Source organism: Onychomys torridus, chromosome 1 (assembly GCF_903995425.1).
Source record: "Onychomys torridus chromosome 1, mOncTor1.1, whole genome shotgun sequence".
Taxonomy (NCBI): Eukaryota; Metazoa; Chordata; class Mammalia; order Rodentia; family Cricetidae; genus Onychomys; species Onychomys torridus.
The window spans coordinates 177,689,865-177,706,295 of record NC_050443.1 but is presented as its reverse complement, the minus strand read 5'-3'; the positions used below and the strand labels follow the sequence as shown (position 1 = coordinate 177,706,295).

Sequence of the window (16,431 nt, the reverse complement as noted above, 5' to 3'; positions counted from 1 at the left end):
TTGCAATTGTGCAATTCTATTTTATAGTTTAATAATTGTTCAAATGAAGGAGAATGTAAAGTTCCTTAAAACCAATTTAATGACTTAGAAAAATAGCTTTTATCAAAATCTATTGCACACCTTTAATGAACCCAGATGTCTCCCTTTCAACAAAGAGACCTATTTTTCTCAACTAGATACCTCTTCAATTAATCACACATAGTGCAGATAACTCTGAGTTACAATTTTGCTCTTTTTTCCCCCTCTTTTATCCTTAATCTCCTGCAAATAGAATAAACCTATTTTTTTGATCAAGTGCAGGGAGAGAAGAACCAGCCAGGCCCAAGAGCCTCAGCTGAGCAGCCAATAAATTGCTTCTCTCTTTAGAAGTGTTTTCCTTTTCACAGACCCCCGGATCGCAGTCTCAACTCCAGCTCCCGAGCTAATAGAGTCTCTTATTAACTCTTCCCAATAACTTGTTCTTCGCTGTTCTGTGAAGTGAGCAGCAAAAAGTGGGAGCCTTACATTATAATAATTTAATTATATGCTATCATTATGTGTCATGAAAATGTTAGCATATAGCATTGAGAAGGCACCATCTCATTTTGTCATTGAAACTGTAGTTCATGTGTTTTTGAATTTGCCATGAGTATGTCATTGGGTGACCAGTGACATAAGTAACTCTAGGTCAGGTCCACACACAGGGTCTTGTGGGAAACACCATGCAGGGATTCAGTAGCAGGGCCCATGAGTACGGTGTGGCTCTTGAGCTGACTGCCTCTGGTTCAGGACTCTGTCTGTGTTTCAGAGCAATAGTACTTGCCAGAACGTATTCCCTGTGGCGGGGCTCTTTCCTCTGGGGTACAGTCCAGGGGTCTGGGGTATTAGTTCATCACCAACACTTGCATTTTCTTGCAGACTGAAATGCATTCGTAAGTCTCATGTACGTAGGCGTTTTGCCTGCACGTCTGCTGTGCACCATGTGCTTGCTGTGCCTGTAGAGATTCACTCTCCTGGCACTGGAGTTTACAGATGGTTGTGAGCCGCCACATAGGTGAATCCAATTCAGATCCTCTGGAAGAGCAGTAAGCACTCTTGTAACCACAGAGCAGTCTCTCCAGTCCCTTAAACCCATTTTAAGCTAATTTCTCTTAAGCAACAAAATACCACAGTGAGTGTTCCGAGGATTGGCAAGGGGTCATGCAAACAACAAGGAGACAGTTAGTTCTCAAAGGTGCTTTTGTAAGATAAAGAGGTGATTGTGTGTTGGAGTTAGCCTCCGAGATGATACTGAAGGGGGCTGTGCCTTGTGTTCTGATGAAATTCAGAGTACCCCACAGACTAAGATGAAGGATCTTTTGATCTCCTTGATCTTCAGATTTGTCATCTCTCCTGTGGACTTGGAGAGCCCCACTGCCTAGGAGGGTTGGGATAATTAAACAGATCAAAATCCTCCAGCTCCTGTGAGAGTTTTCTATCACTGTTTCATATTCCTGAGTGGCCCATTGTTGACCATGAGATAGGAGGAGCCTGTGCAGATGGGGCACCAAGATTAATCTGGTAAGTGAACATGAGCTTTACAAAGCAGTCTATGCCCTGTAAATGTGGGCTTCAGTTGAACCACCTGTTTATTCTGTTCACCTGTTTACTGAATCTTCTCCTTAGCATTTTTTAAAACCACTTTCCTTCAAAAACTGAGATGGGATGTGTCAACTAGCCCCCACGTTGCTACATTCAGCAAAGAGCCATTAGTCTACCTGGAGCTTGTGGTCCAGAGGGCAGTGTGGCCAAGCCTATCAGAAGGACAGTAATTCAGCCTCGGACAATTGCTTAACCCAATTGCTGGGTAATAAACATACTTAATAAAAAGGAATAGGATGTCTGCCCTATCTTGGCTATAAATATGCTCTCTTGTTCCGGGTAACCTACGAGAATACCTCTGAGCACACTTAGATCACATACTATAAATAAATCCAATTTCTTGTATTCCCTACTGACCTTTTATCCTTAGCACTTCTAACCAACCGCGCCTCCCTGAATAATAGGCTTCATAGCGCTTGAACCATGGGACTCACTATGGAGGAATCCGCTGTGAAGCTCTGCCTTCCCTCTCCATTGCCTCTCTGATTTCAGGCCCTAGAGGAGCCATATTATGGAGGACAATATCGAGAGGGGAAACTAGGAAGTTGGGCACTGGACAGATGTTGAGGGAGTTTTCCCCCAAAATGGCTGTGCCTGCCAGTCAGTTGCAGGGACCTTAGGAGTGATGCAAGGCAGTTACCTCATAGGCCCTTAACAGAACAGAAGTCACCCACCCAGTCTGCCCTCACTCACCTCTGGCTTCTCAGAGCAGCCAGGTTTGTAAGCATTGTTCCTGGTTTGGAATTCAGGATTGAGAGGTCCCCTTCATGCTTTGTCCTGCTCAAGTTAGCTCTGCCCATGTTGACTGTGGGTTCCAGTCATTGTTGTGCCTGTCCTGATTGTTCTCACTGTCAGCAGGAAAATCTAGATCTATTTCTAAGGTTTGTTTCACGGAAAGCTTATGGGAACTAAGGGGCAGAGGTCTGAGCTGGAGCTGATATTCAAGGATGTTGAGAAATTGGGTGCAGATTTCTATATGGCCACTCTAGGCTGTAGAAAACAGCAAGTCAGAACCTCTCTGAATCCATGTCCAGTGTGTACAGAAGAGGGGTGCCCACCCATGACAGATACTTGGTAAAACGCAGGTGGAGTGAGCCCCAGTGGAGGCTCTGAGCAACAGCTGCATTCATCATCGTTTCTAGTGTTCCACTTGTTCTTCTTGTGTATTTTCTAGAATGTTTTTCTCTGCTAAATGCACAATTTTAAAAAATTAAACTTTGATTTACCTTATCTATCTTTTATCTGTCAGCACTAAGCATTACTGTCTTCTTAACAGAGAGTGAACAGAAGTTTCTGCCTGCTCAGTCTTAAGACAGTAGTTTTTTTTAATTAAAAAAGTTTTTATATCAAATCCTAGTTACCACCATAAGTCATAAGACCATTATGGTTCTCTTCTCAGCTTCACATAAATGCACTGGCGAATGAGAGGCTTAATAAATATTATCTGATGTGATGAGGATGGTGTCTGATGAGATAGGCTACATGCACTTCTCACCGAGGACAGCTGTGAATCTTTGCCGTCGCTCTTGCGGATTTTCATTTCCAACTGTGTATGTTTAAAAAATAGATGGTTTGTTGTAGACTGTCCCTCTTCTTTGCCTTGTACCACAGAACACCCTCCCTCCCCGCAACAGACACCCCGAACCAAAACGTCTTTCACACATTGTTTAGCATCATTGTTAATTGGGCATAATTTTCTAAACTACCGCTCATAATTACTTCTTGTCTGAATATTTTACTAATCAAGCAAGCTAACCATGAATGAAAACACACAGTTCTGTGCTGCGTTTTGCAACCTGTGTTTGCCCCAACATGGGGAAAAGCAAAACAGACACAAGATGATTGTGTGGAAGTATAAAGCTCAGCTACAGTATCCTAGTGAGCTTCAGGCCACAGTCTACACGCTGCTTCTGTCCATCCTGCCATTAGTGTTGAATTACAAGGGTAGGTTTTGAGCATCCTTTTATGTGCAGGAGACGAGGGAGAGGCCCCAGGGATGCCTTGGCTAATGGGGAGTGTTGACATGTCTTCCTGAATATATGTCTGTTTCACATCTCTTTTGTGGCATCCATTTTTAAAATCTTAAGGATGATCATGAACCACTTGTCTTTTGTATAATGTTCATGAAAGCTAAATGAACCTCAGAGTTTGCATTTTCTGTTATTCTAATATCCTGTCTCAATCTCAGACCTGCTGGAGACCAAAGCCAGGATAAGGCAATGTCAGTAGCAACTTCCAGAGAGCTTCGTATGGGGGCTCAAGAGATGGCTCAGTGGGCAATGTACTTGATACCCAGCATGAGGGCCAGTGGCCAGTCCCTAGCAGTAGGGGCTAGAAGGTGGGGAGGTAAAGACTGGTCCATCCCCAGAGCTCTCTGGCCAGCCAGTCCAGCTAAACTGATGATTTCTAGGAGATTCTCTTGTAAAAAAAATAAGAAAGGGACTAACCTGCTGTCTGCCACTTGTATACACATCGTACACATATGCATCTCCTAACTTGTGTTCTTTTCCCATACTTTACCAATTAAACCAGGACCAGGACCAACTTCTAAACTAACCCTCTCAGAAGCCAACCTGTCCTTTCATAAACATGATCATGTGTGAAGTTCACTGAATGTTCCAAACTTGTTCCCCAGATCTGCATCCCCACCACCCTCGTCCTTTGCCCTCCCTGGTGGAAATAGGCTCCAGAGCTGAGTGTGTGCCCTCCCTGGTGGAAACAGGCTCCAGAACTGAGTGTGCCTGCTTTAAGTTCTTTATGAGGATGCTACTCTGTAACTTATTTCAAGAACATGTGGATGAATAGCAGCATAGAAAGGAGTGATTAGTTGATTTAAGGAAAAGGTGAGTGGAATATATGAGAAAAAGCAGATTCTTTTCTCTCTCTCTCTCTCTCTCTCTTTTTTTTTTTTTTTTTTTTTTTTTTTTTGGTTTTTTCGAGACAGGGTTTCTCTGTGTAGCTTTGCACATTTCCTGGATCTCACTGTGTAGCCCAGGATGGCCTTGAACTCACAGAGATCCACCTGGCTCTGCCTCCCGAGTACTGGGATTAAAGGCATGTGCCACCACTGCCCCACTCAGATTCTTAAAAAAAACCAAAAAACAAAAACGAAAAACAAAACTGGTGGATTAATGAGGAGCGAGATAATTATAAAAGTTTGCCCCCAATATGATAAAAATTGTAAAAAGGAGATGGTTATAGTTCCTCTATGGGTGTCAAACAAATGATGCCCCCATTTTAAAGCAGCTGAAAGTGGAGGCTAGGGATGTGACTTGGTTGGTAGAGTTTGCCTAGCATGTGTGAAGCCCTGGGCTCCACTTCCATTGCTGCGTGAGCCAGGTGTGGTGTCTCAAACCAGTGCCTGAGAGGTCGAAGCAGGAAGATCAGAAGTTCAAAATCATCTTCAACTAGAAAGCAAGTTTGAAGCCAGCTTGGGCTACTTGAGATCCTGACTCTTAAGAATGAATGAATGAATGGATAAAAAGGAAAAAGAGAACTAAACAGCTTTTCGTTCATAAATGTAGCTAGCTTATGTTAAACAAAAGCCAGAGAATTTTGTTCAGTGGACTTGTCTTTTAAAAGAGAAAGAAAGTACCCTTGTTCAATATTCAAAATCGTGTATGCATGCATGACCACATATATGCATGTATGACCACACATCAACAGGTGCATACAGACAGGCGCAGAGGCCAAATCTAAGGTGGTAGATTCCCTAGAGTTGGGAGTTATGGGCATCCAGTTGGGAGTTGTAAGCCATCCAGTGTGGGTTCTGGGTTCAGAACTCAGATCCTGTGCAAGAGCAGTACATTCTCTTAATTGCTGAGATGGCCGTTAGGCCCCACCTCTTCAGTTTTAAACAGTTGGATACACCTGTCATGTGTGAGTTTTCCATTGTTCTTTGTTCTGGTCAGGGAAAAGAGTCTCTGCTGTAGTGTAGCATGAACACAGATCAAATCTGACTACAGGCTGTGTCAGAATCTGAGGCCTTCTGGAGTTCAGAGCTTGTTCCCCCATCTCCTTTGAGGCTGCGATGCCTCCTCACAGTCAGACTTCCTTTTTAGTTCACCAGGATGCATTATTGGGAGCCTCATCTAAACACAGTCCAGCTGGGGTCCCAATCGGGTCTGCTCCAGGTAGGAAAGTCACCTCTGTTGACTTTGCTCACCCAACCTTATGACCAGGCTTGGCTCGCCCAGCTGACAAAGCCTGCCAGCCTGGTCTTCAGGAGCCTGTGCTGGGTCTTTGGGAACTGGTGCTGAGTGAGGACCCTTTGCCAGGCCTTGGAAGCACTTCTCACAGTGAGAGCCTTTGACTGAGGCTCAGCCTTTGACTGGGACTGTGTGTTCTGGGACTGGAGGGGATCAGGGTGAATTATGCAGTCTCCATGGTGGGAACACTAAGCAGGACCATAGTTAACCCTTTCAGAGGAGGCTCTCCGTTCACCTAGGCTCTCCTTTCAGTCCTTTCCTTCCACCTGACAGAACTCAGCTCAAAGGAAGTGGGTTCCTTCCTGCTAAGCACGGGCTCCAAAAGACAAATGGCCAGGCCCAGAGGCTCTAAGCCAGCCTTATTTATGTGTTCACTTGTTTTGTGAAGCCAACTTTACTGTGAATTATTCAGGCCAGTGGCTGCAAGCAGTTGTTACCAAGTTTGTAGGGAAGGTAAAGTTTCAAAATAGACAGTGGAGAGATGTTAGAAAGGCTGGCCAACTGCTTGTGACCAAACTGGCAATAAAAATCTCTCCCAAAAGTCAGGGACAAAAATCCGAAAAGCCGCAGCATCAGAAAGCTGCAGAGTGTGAAAGGCTTGAGAACACTGCAGCTCACAATTTAGCCAAGAGTCACTGGAAGGCTTCTTCCTTCTGTCTTCCTTGTACATGCAGAAGTTAATTTGGGCAGATTCGGATCCAGTACACTGTAGACTCATTATGTAATGAATACTAACCGTAAATGCACATCGCCGGGTGAGTCTGTGTGATTCAAGTACCATGTGAGAAACAGGGCCTATGTGGCAAGTTACCCTGCCCAGTTTCCCTTATTAGGTACACACCCTTCTTCTCCCTGTTTGGTCTCACAAGAGAATATCAGATATGCATATTCAAGTCCTGGACTTTCACTTCTGAACTATTTCAGAAAGACCTCTTGCAATAGCTTTCCCCAGCCAGAGTCCAATTTACTCTGTAGAAGAGGGTCCTATGCTAAAGAGCTCGTATTGACAAGTGTGATAGATGTAACAGGGTACTTAGCAAGAGCAAAGTTGATTGTGTTTTACAGCCTGTGTATTTCTCTGTTTATTGCTTGTATTCTGTCATTAAGCGAACAGGTTCCTAATATAGCAAATCTCTCTAATCAGTAAAGCAAGAGAGAAAAGAACCAGAGAACATTAATTATGACTGTTTGGCTGTGGCCTGGACAGTCTGTTGCTATCGGATTGGGCAGCTTCTTCTGGTTTTATTTCCTGAAGTTAGAGCAGAGAGGGAATGTCTTTTCTCCTGCATGGAGGAGAACAGAGACATGTTCCATGCCCTGCTGGCTGACAGCTGCCTAAAATCCCAAGATAAAAGACCAGCTTCTCCACAGAAACGGAGTCCTGGGGCAGCAGGGACCAGGCTCTGCCAGGGTGCACTTTTAAGTCTGCAATTCTATAAACAGACCTGGCATGCTGCTCACACCCCTGTGCTGTCCCTAAACCCTGCAGAGCCTACTGTGGGCAGACGCAGGTGGGGACTCCAGTGCCAGCTATAAATTATGTGTACTCCTGTGTGTCCTGCACTAGAGTGCTGTTGGTACCAAGGCTGGCTTTCCAAATGCTGATGCCTGAGGTAAAAGGCAAGAGAGGCCACTCTGACTCCAGGTAGCAGAGGTTAACAGCATCTAATGCATTTATTAACCCTCTGGTGCCAGGGACTGGTGAGGTCTGGCCTCCTAATCACAGAGCCCTGGAAATTCTATTATGAGACATGCTTGGACTTGTTGATTACCACCAGGGACAATTTTATAGCAGCTGCTGGAGGGACAAAGCTTATGGAGGCTCTAAAGGGCAATTTTCTGTGATTTTCTGGAATGTATGCAAGGCTTTTGCAGCATGCTTTTGCCCTTTTTAATCCTTGAGATGAAAACCTCAAGGCACTGTGTCTTGGTGGTGACATTTCACACAAAGCAGAGTCAGGAGGCTTTGCTCAAACCACAGGACAGAAATTCACTGATAGAAACACTTTCATAAAAGACAATAAATAATTCCTTTTCAACCTACTGTAAAAATTGTTCAAATTAACTGTTAGAAAAACAGAGTAGACTTTTCCTTTTCTTCTTCCTTTTTGTTTTGAAAGACATATCCTACTTTAAAGTCAGTGAATGCCAGGGTCAGTGTCCATGTGGGTGTAGGAGCTCTAGGCCAGGTGGCTGTATGTTCCATCATTATCAGGTTCCAGAGGACTACAGGAGGGCCTCACACTGAGTGCCAGCATAACTTTATGGAGCCCTTGGCTTTACCAGTGTATACTTTGGTGATGATAGCTGGTTTTCTATTTTGGGGCTTACTTTTCTCTAAACAGAGTCTTAGAAGTTATGTGTGTGTGTGTTTTGGTTGGGGGGGGTGTCTTTTAATTACCATGATTCCATCTCAGTTTTCAGCAAGCAAAACAAGACTTAAAAGTATATAAGCACTTGGCAAGTACTCAACAGTAGTTGAAGGTGGGCAAGTGCCCTGTAATTTTATGTTTGAATTTATCACAACTGACTAGCAAGACTGATTGTTTAATGATGTTTTTAAAAACTTTCAGGATGAAAGTCTTTGAAACGTAGAAATAACAGGTTTCTTAGGCTTATACAGTGGGCTTTAAGATGCAGATTTTCTTAAAATGACTCTAGGTCTGCAGTGGTATGTTTCTGATCCTCAGTGGTCATTGGGATTTGTTCTGTGTACAAGATTCTTGAGCATGCAGCCAGCCACTGTACACATCTGTGAGCCCAGTTCTTCCCCTGCCTGCTGATCACATGGGGTATAGGTACTAGGCAAAGCTTGGTCTGTAGTTAATTCCAGGATAGGCATAGACCCTTTGGCCTGCATCCCATCAGGTAAGGGATTAAACCCATCTCACATCTGTGTGCAGTCCTTTGATTTTATTCTTCAATTATCACCTGCCTTCATCTTCTCATTAGGAGTACAGTGTCCCCTGCTACATTTGAGTAGATCCTGCAAGACTGCTGCATTTATCCTACTCTGCAGTCATGGTGACATCTCCAGTACCAAATGGCTCTGCAGGAAGCTTGCTAAGTGCTTTCTGGGAGCTGAGTTTAGAGACCTGCCTTGGCCTGTGGACAGCCAAACCTCTGAGAGCCAGCCAAGGCTGAGAAGGAAACCATTAGGTTGGGCAGCACATTCTCACTCAGAGTCAGCATCCTATGTAGTTATGCCCCTGAAGATGGTCCTCCAGCTACAAGTTAGAAGCCCACAGGATGGTGCTTTGGGGAACAGCAGCCCATAGATGATACAGACTTGGTGCTATTCTAAATGCATTTTCCTGTGCCTGTAAGTAATCACCGTGGCCACTCTTCAGTAAAGGCATAGCTGGAAGTTTAGATGTGGGCGTGTTGACCTGTTGGAGAGCTTAGAAACAGTTTATGTAGTGTGAAGATCTCAGTGATGGGGCATAGAAGTCTACCTATGTGCAAAAGCCATGAGAACACTTGACAAGACAGCAGCCCTTTCTGTCTCGCTACTGGAAGTCCAATCTTATGATTTCATCATGGGAACGTTGTCCTAAGGTTGTCCCAGGTGCCAAAATGACAGGCTCATGGGTATTAGGTGATGGGAAGAGCCACCCAGCTGCAAACTCTCGGAGGCCACTGTGGTCCACTCTGGTGCTGCTTTGCTGTGACCACACTACAGAAACATTTTGAGGCCAAGTTGTATCACAGTCCAGAGGTCTTACTGTTTCCCCAAACCAGTCAGTGAATGGTTAGCTATATAGAGTCCCTCCACGGGGATCTTTGTCTTTTCGTATCTTATGGCCTAATAAAGAAAAGGTGGAATGGAATGTTTTAGGGCCATTTGGGTGTCTGGGTACAATTCCAGACCTGACGTTCGACACCTTATGCTCTGTAGGTAGCAGAACAGTGGCTCAGACTTGCTATTATTATAGATTAAAAGTAGGCTTTTGAGTGAGTTCAATTCTGCTTCCAATTTCCCCTCTGATCTTCTTATACATAACATTTAGTGACCTTTGAACAGCCTGCGGATGTTTCACAGTGTCTTGTTCTTGAAGCCTGCTTAAAGGTTTCTATTTCATATTCACGGCTGGCATATGCAAATATAGGTAAAGATTATGATGCCTTCCCAGTAGCATTATGGTCAACAAATTACTCCTTGGGCAAGCATGCTGTCGTTTTAGCCTCGAGTGCCTTCAGTGAGTCGCAGAGGCTCGCAGCACACAGGCAGCCTTCTAGCAGCATGCCCTCAGAGCTGGTGGTTGGCTCTGGGATTCCTTGATTCAAAGGTGATGACTATTTATCAGGGTTTGCCTTCTTGACAGACAAGCTCTTCGCTGGTGTCGAAGGGCTGCTGTTATAAGGGCTGAGGATGGGTACCTTGGGAAGAGTTTCTTGGGTGGATTTGGGGAGGGCAGAGACTCAGGCAAGTCTGTGATCCAGGAAAGAGCATATGTTCATAGAACCAGAGAGCCATGGTTGCATTCTGGCTCTATACGCATATTGCTGTGGGATCAGTCATTAGCTTCTCTGGGCTTAAATTGTTTATGTTTATAAAGTGAGTATGGTACCAAGTGGGGAGTTTTTTTCAAAGTCTGTTCCTTGCAGTTGTCTGAGTGATGGAACACTGCTTCTACTGAGCCCTCAAGCATAAGCCCAAAGGGGGAGTCAGTCCAGTTAAAGGGGAAAGAGAGTCTAAGGCCTTCACTACTCAGCCCACTAGCAACTACCTTGGAGACAGTTTTTGAATTTCTGTGTTGGGGTCTGTTCTATTACTGTAAAGAGACAGCATGACCAAAGCAACTTATGAAGGGAGGCGTTTAATTGGGAGCTTGCTTATAATTTCAGAATGTTAGTCCATGGTCATCACAGCAGGGAGCATGGCAGCAGGCAGACAGACAAGTGCAGCAGTGAAGTAGTAGCTGAAAGCTTTACATCCTGATCCTCAGGCAGGAGGGAGGCTTTTGAAGCCTCAGAGCCTGCCCCCACTGACACACGTGGTTTCACCACGAGGGAGCCAAACACATGAGCCTGTGGGGGCCCTTCTCATTCAGATCACCTCAGGGGCTGTGTGATTCCTGTAGGACATCCATCTGAGAGTCCTGCAGAGGTGTTTTAACCCTAATCTTGGAATCATTTGCCAGGAAACAGCCCCAGAGCTCAGGAACTGGACCCTCTCAGCTCCCTCCCCGGTGCAGCATTGGAAACATCAAGAGCTTATCACTTGTTGACTGTGGCGGCAAGTTGGAAAATGAGCAAAGCAATAAGCTGCCAGAAGACTCTGTATCACTAACACATGGGCATGTCTGTTACGATATTTTAAAGTAAAAGCACTTTCCCCAAATTAGCACCCAGAAAGATCAATCCACTTCAAAATTCTTTCCTCTGCATCTGGTTCTGCCTGTGCCGTCTCTGAAACAGACGCTAGTGACAGGTAGCTACTGAACTCTGAAATAGGATAGCCTTGAACAGAGACAGGTGGGGTCAGACACTGGACTTTGAAGACCTGGGAAGAAAGAATGCCAAATATCTCATTAATTTTTTATATTGATTCCATGTTCAAATGATAATACAGTTGGTTAAATAAAATATATAATTAAAATTAACCTCACCTGCTACCTCTTTATTAGACAGCCACTTGAATGTTGTAAATTATAGATGGGGCTCACAGTTGTGGCTCCTATATTTATCATCTGGCCCTGCCCTAGACTGTTGATTAATGGAATCATAATTGATTACTCTTCCCTATTATGTCTGAGAGCTCCCCCCGCCCCTTGTCTCTTTCCAGGCACAGAAGCTGAAATCCAATGTATCGGGCAGTCCACATCTCTGTCTTTCTGATGTAAGTGACATTTCTTTTGTGTTTCTTTGCCTTTTTAGGGACATAGACTTTTGCAGTGGGTGTATAATACATAATATTTGAAGGCTAATAAGGTCTTGGATTCAGAAAAGATCTCATCGGCCTCTGTATTGACTTGCCTTTGGAGCAAGGTGCAGAATTAAGATTCAGTGCAAAGTTATAACTAAATGTACAACTTGTGATCTTTACCAGAAAGCCAGCCTCAGCACTAAGTCCATTGTTCTGTGCTGGGAGACACTGAGGTCAGTTGCCTGAAATCATCTGCCTGCTGGCTCAAGGATCCTGACCTGCAGCTCCTCTGACCTCTCAACAGCCCACAGGGAGGTGGAGCTAGCCCCAGACCCTCTACATTTGACCAAGAGGAGCTAGCTAGGTGTATTGTGTGTCATCCTCGTCTGCCATGGGGGATGTGGCATTCCAGCACTGACAGCTGTGACGGTGCAGTGGAGGTGTGTGCCGTAGGAAAGGACATCTGTGCTGGCCAGAAAGTACAGTTTGGGCTTTGGCTTGAGCTTCTCCACTGAGGAGTTAGACAAGATTGGCCCTGTGGGACTACTATCTGTCCCTGACATTGATTATGATCTGTCTGTCTCTTCATGAACTGCAAGATCCCAGATGGTTCTTCCTATCTTCCTTGCCTGGTGGAGAGAGTCATCAAGAAGCCCAATGAAGAGGCTGTGGCTGTTAGGTGGTCTAGAAAGAGATATAAAGGCAGCAATCCCCAGGCCTACACATTTCCCATCAAAAGGGATGTGTGAAGGAGCATGCAGCAAGCATTGGCCAGCAATTGATCCAAAGGATCCACAGCTTACCTAAGTTCATGGTCCCATTTCATAAAACTAAAAGTTAGCCAGTGAATCTCAGTGCTTAAATCTCAGGTCAGCTTTTTGTGAGCGTAGTCTGCCATTAGGGAGAGGGGAAATGGGGTAGAGAGCATGGGTAAAATATAACATGACAGAGTGTGTACATGTTGTGGAAGATAATGAAAACATTCTTTCTTACAGCATGATTACGAAAAGGATGGTCTCGCTGATGCCTCCAGCCACATAACCACAAAATCAATGGCTGCTCCTCCCAGTTGCGGTCTGAGCTCACTGCCAGTGCTGGTGGTTACCACTCTGGCCACCCTATTATCTGTATCCTTGGCAGAAACATTGTAGCTGCATTCAGAAAATATGGAAAGACAAGAGAGAGAAACAACCAACCAAGTAACCTGTTTCCTATCCTCTTGTATATCTGAAAATCCAGTTTTAAAAGCTCGGTTGAGAAGCAGTTTCATCCAACTGGAACTCCTTTGTTGTTTTTAAGGAAGCTTCTTGTGACCTTGGGGGACTTCTGTGGAAGAACGGATACAGGGCTAATTCCAAACTCAGAAGGCTCTGTGGCATGGTGTGGGTTAAGGGGACCATTTGTAAACTGACTGTAAAGCAGGCTGAGGCTATGGTTTTGAAGATTATGGTTATGGTGGTGGTGGTGATGGTGATGATGATAATAATGATGATGATTTTAACAACTTAAACTGTTCTCTTTGCTGGATAGAACAGGAGATATTATTGGTAAAGATTATTCCATATTTTGTTGAATGGCTTTGAATTCTAATGACATGACTACAGCCTAGTGTAGATGGCAAATGAAGGTCAGCCCCAAGAGTGGACTTTTTGGACTCCATCTTGTACTAATGTTCACCTTTCTAGGTACATTCTTCACAGAGTATTTGTGTACTATCGACAATTCTGTGACCCTCAATGAAACAAAAAGCCCTGGTCACATCTAAATGTAGCACCTGTCATTCAGTCCAGCAGAACAGAGTGGCTGTGGCCCTCACACAGTGCCTGGCTCGTTGACTGACACTCTGCTATGCCTTTCCTGAGTGAGAAGCCCTTAAACTTAACAGGAGCCAGATATAGCTGAAGTGCAACTATTAATGCTTTTTACACTTACAAGGTCACATGTAGAAAAGTGTTCCTTTACTATTCAGTGATTCCAGCTGTTGGCTTTCTACATTTTGAAAGTAATGATACTACCCTCATTTTTTTTACTGATGGTTTAATACAGATACATGTGCTGTGTTTTCCTCTCATAATTAGTAGTAGCTCCAATATTGACTTCACTGATACGGCTCTCAAAAGCAGACCCCCAAGAATCCCCCATGCTTAGCAGAAAGCTGCATCCCATTACTGTGGGCAAGCAGGAGAAAGCTGAGCAGCCAGCCCATGTCTTTCTCTGTCTTGAAAAACAAGGCTGCATACATGTGAAGAACGGGTCAATTCTTGTAAGGGATGCCACAGTTAGATGGTATGACTGGCACTCGACACAGCCCCAGCACCTTGGTTTTCATGTTATCTGACAAAGACAGCTTTGATTGGGACTGGGCACAAGGGATGCGACGGAGGTGTGCTACCCTCTCTTTCAGAGTTGATCCCTGCTAGTGTACACGGAAGTGTCTTTGCTCCTGACTGCAGTGTCATGGCCACCATTCAGAGCAGTTCAGTCTCAAGGTCATCAAGCATCTCTGGTATCTGACTCTATGGCCTTCAGCATGGACTGTGTCCCTGCAAAGTGGAATGGTGGTTTATGAATCTTGAGGGCTAACATGGAGTCTGGAAAGGTGAATTGGTTGGCAAAGATACACAGAACAGGATAGGATTCTCCCAGTGAGACATCTGGCTTACATAGCCATTTTTCCTGGAGTCTCCTTCCTCACTTAAGCAGACCCTTAGGTGTGTATCTAAAGTCTGCTTTAGACAGTCAGGTTCAGAATCTGCAGATGATTGCATACTGGCAACTATGTTTTCCCAGAAGTGAATGAAGGAAGGAAAGTCTTCCCTTCATGGAGCCCTGAAAATATGATCTTGCTTCCCACCCTCAGAAAGATGGAGGAGGGAGCCCTAATGCACATAATCTCCTGGTACCTGCTCCCTGCTCTCTGAGGTTTGCTTTGGATGAATAGCAGTTCAGCTGAGAAAGGGAAGAAATCTATGAAAGCCAAGAGATAGACCTGGTTTTCAGCTCTTCTGGTGTTTGAAGTACATTTATATCCAAATGCTAATGAATACCAACGTAAAATACTCAGTAGCAACATTTTTTTTCATGTCAAAATATTTCAAGGGGAATGCATCCAACATCTAAGTGTACCTGATCAGTGGGAAGTTCCATGAAGACTCATACGTACAGTGAATAAATACCTTGAATGTGTCAAAACATTTAGAATGCCAGTCATGTATGGGAGCATATCTCTTACGGAGCATATTTTGTTTTAATTAAGGTATCTCCATGTATCTACACTGGACTAATTGCATATGGGTCTGATTGGATGTGATCCACCTTAGTAAACTATCGATTACCGATGCAGTATACTGCAGTTCTAATTAGCTTCAGAGGACTATAGAGGAAACCGGAGCCCTGTGCTAACAAGGGCAGCCTTCAGCCAAGCACCCATAGATATGCAACATGGAAATTAAACTTTGAAAAGCTCTGTCACCAACAAAAATCTCATTTTCTTTTGGAATAAAAGCATATTAGAGTTACCAGATCTTTAATTTGAAAACAAGTTGCTGATAAGATAAGCAGTGGGCAGGGCCTCATTTAGGGACTACACAGTAGGGAGACAGTCAGAAACCTAGACGGAGTAAGTGGTCCTGTCATTCATGATCTCAACTTGACGTGTGAGCTTGACAAAATGATTTGTCTGGAGACTGGAACAGGAAACGTGGCAGTCTACTCACCTGACTTTCTCCTGGAGCACTGACAAGAGCAGTTGGCGACTTTGTGTCCCACTGCTCTCCCTTTGCACAGACCCAGGTTTGGTCCACTAGAGTTGGATTCCTTGCAGAAAGTCCTGCATGGAAGTTAATTTTGCCATCATAACGGACAGGTTTGTCCACACACTGATTCAGACTGTAGCCCTGCCATACTTCAGAAAGAGACAGAAGGCAACAGAGCTACATGGAACAGAAACACTTGTTCAGTTTGACCTTGGAGGTCCTTGAACAGATCGTGTTTCAAGTCTTTAGGAGAGCACAGCAGGGGAGATGTGCACAGGGAGAGGATTCGGCATGGAATGCTGCCTGTTTATTTTTTCACATTTTTTTTTTCAAATCTCTGATAGAAAAAAAAGTAAATGTTGAAATTGTATAGGTTATTTTTCATCAAGTAAAGCAAATTGTATGTAGATGTAACTGGAGGGTGTTTTCCATTTTGTTTTTAAGACAGTTTCATATCTTGTGGTTAAACAGAAATGTCTTAGAAGTTATACCTTCAAGTTCATCCCAATACAGTACAGGGACTCTCCAGAGTGCCAGAGTTTAATGTTTGGGTTGGTAGGGGCTTGTCTCTATCTTGCCTGTACCCTGTGCTCCATGGATGCAGATGGTTCGTTCCCAACTATACTATATTTCCCATGAGCCTTCTTGTCTGTAAGTCAGACACTCCCAAACAACCCATCTGCTGAGTCAGAGAAGTGAGAGAGGGTGGAAATGTGCTTGAACCAGTGTATAGTTAGGGACAGAGATGCAAAAGCAGTGGGGATTTATAAAATTAGTAATTATCTTTAGATTCCAACGAGAATGTACTTCAGTTATTACTTACAAAATAATAGACTCAGAGGAGCTACTGTTTGGAACTTGTTTTTATTCACATAGTCAGACATGCATGACTTACCAGGTGTGGGCCAGGGAAGGGTAACTTCAGTTAGTTCATGTACTGCCAACATCTAGCCATGACCCATCAGATGCTCATTTTGTG

At 44.2% G+C, this 16,431-nt stretch overlaps 1 protein-coding gene across 4 annotated transcripts in view; it reads left to right on the top strand.

The window, feature by feature from the left end:
* The window catches only part of Gfra1 (GDNF family receptor alpha 1), a 234,107-nt gene extending 217,812 nt beyond the window's left edge, over window positions 1–16,295 (top strand). For all 4 annotated transcript variants that reach the window (XM_036173846.1, XM_036173848.1, XM_036173845.1 and 1 more), the window contains 2 exons: window positions 11,617–11,670; window positions 12,693–16,295. In XM_036173846.1, coding sequence (XP_036029739.1) covers window positions 11,617–11,670; window positions 12,693–12,848 — 210 coding nt within the window. In that variant the 3' untranslated portion in view covers window positions 12,849–16,295. The remainder of the gene's footprint in view (window positions 1–11,616; window positions 11,671–12,692) is intronic.
* Window positions 16,296–16,431: the final 136 nt, after the last annotated feature.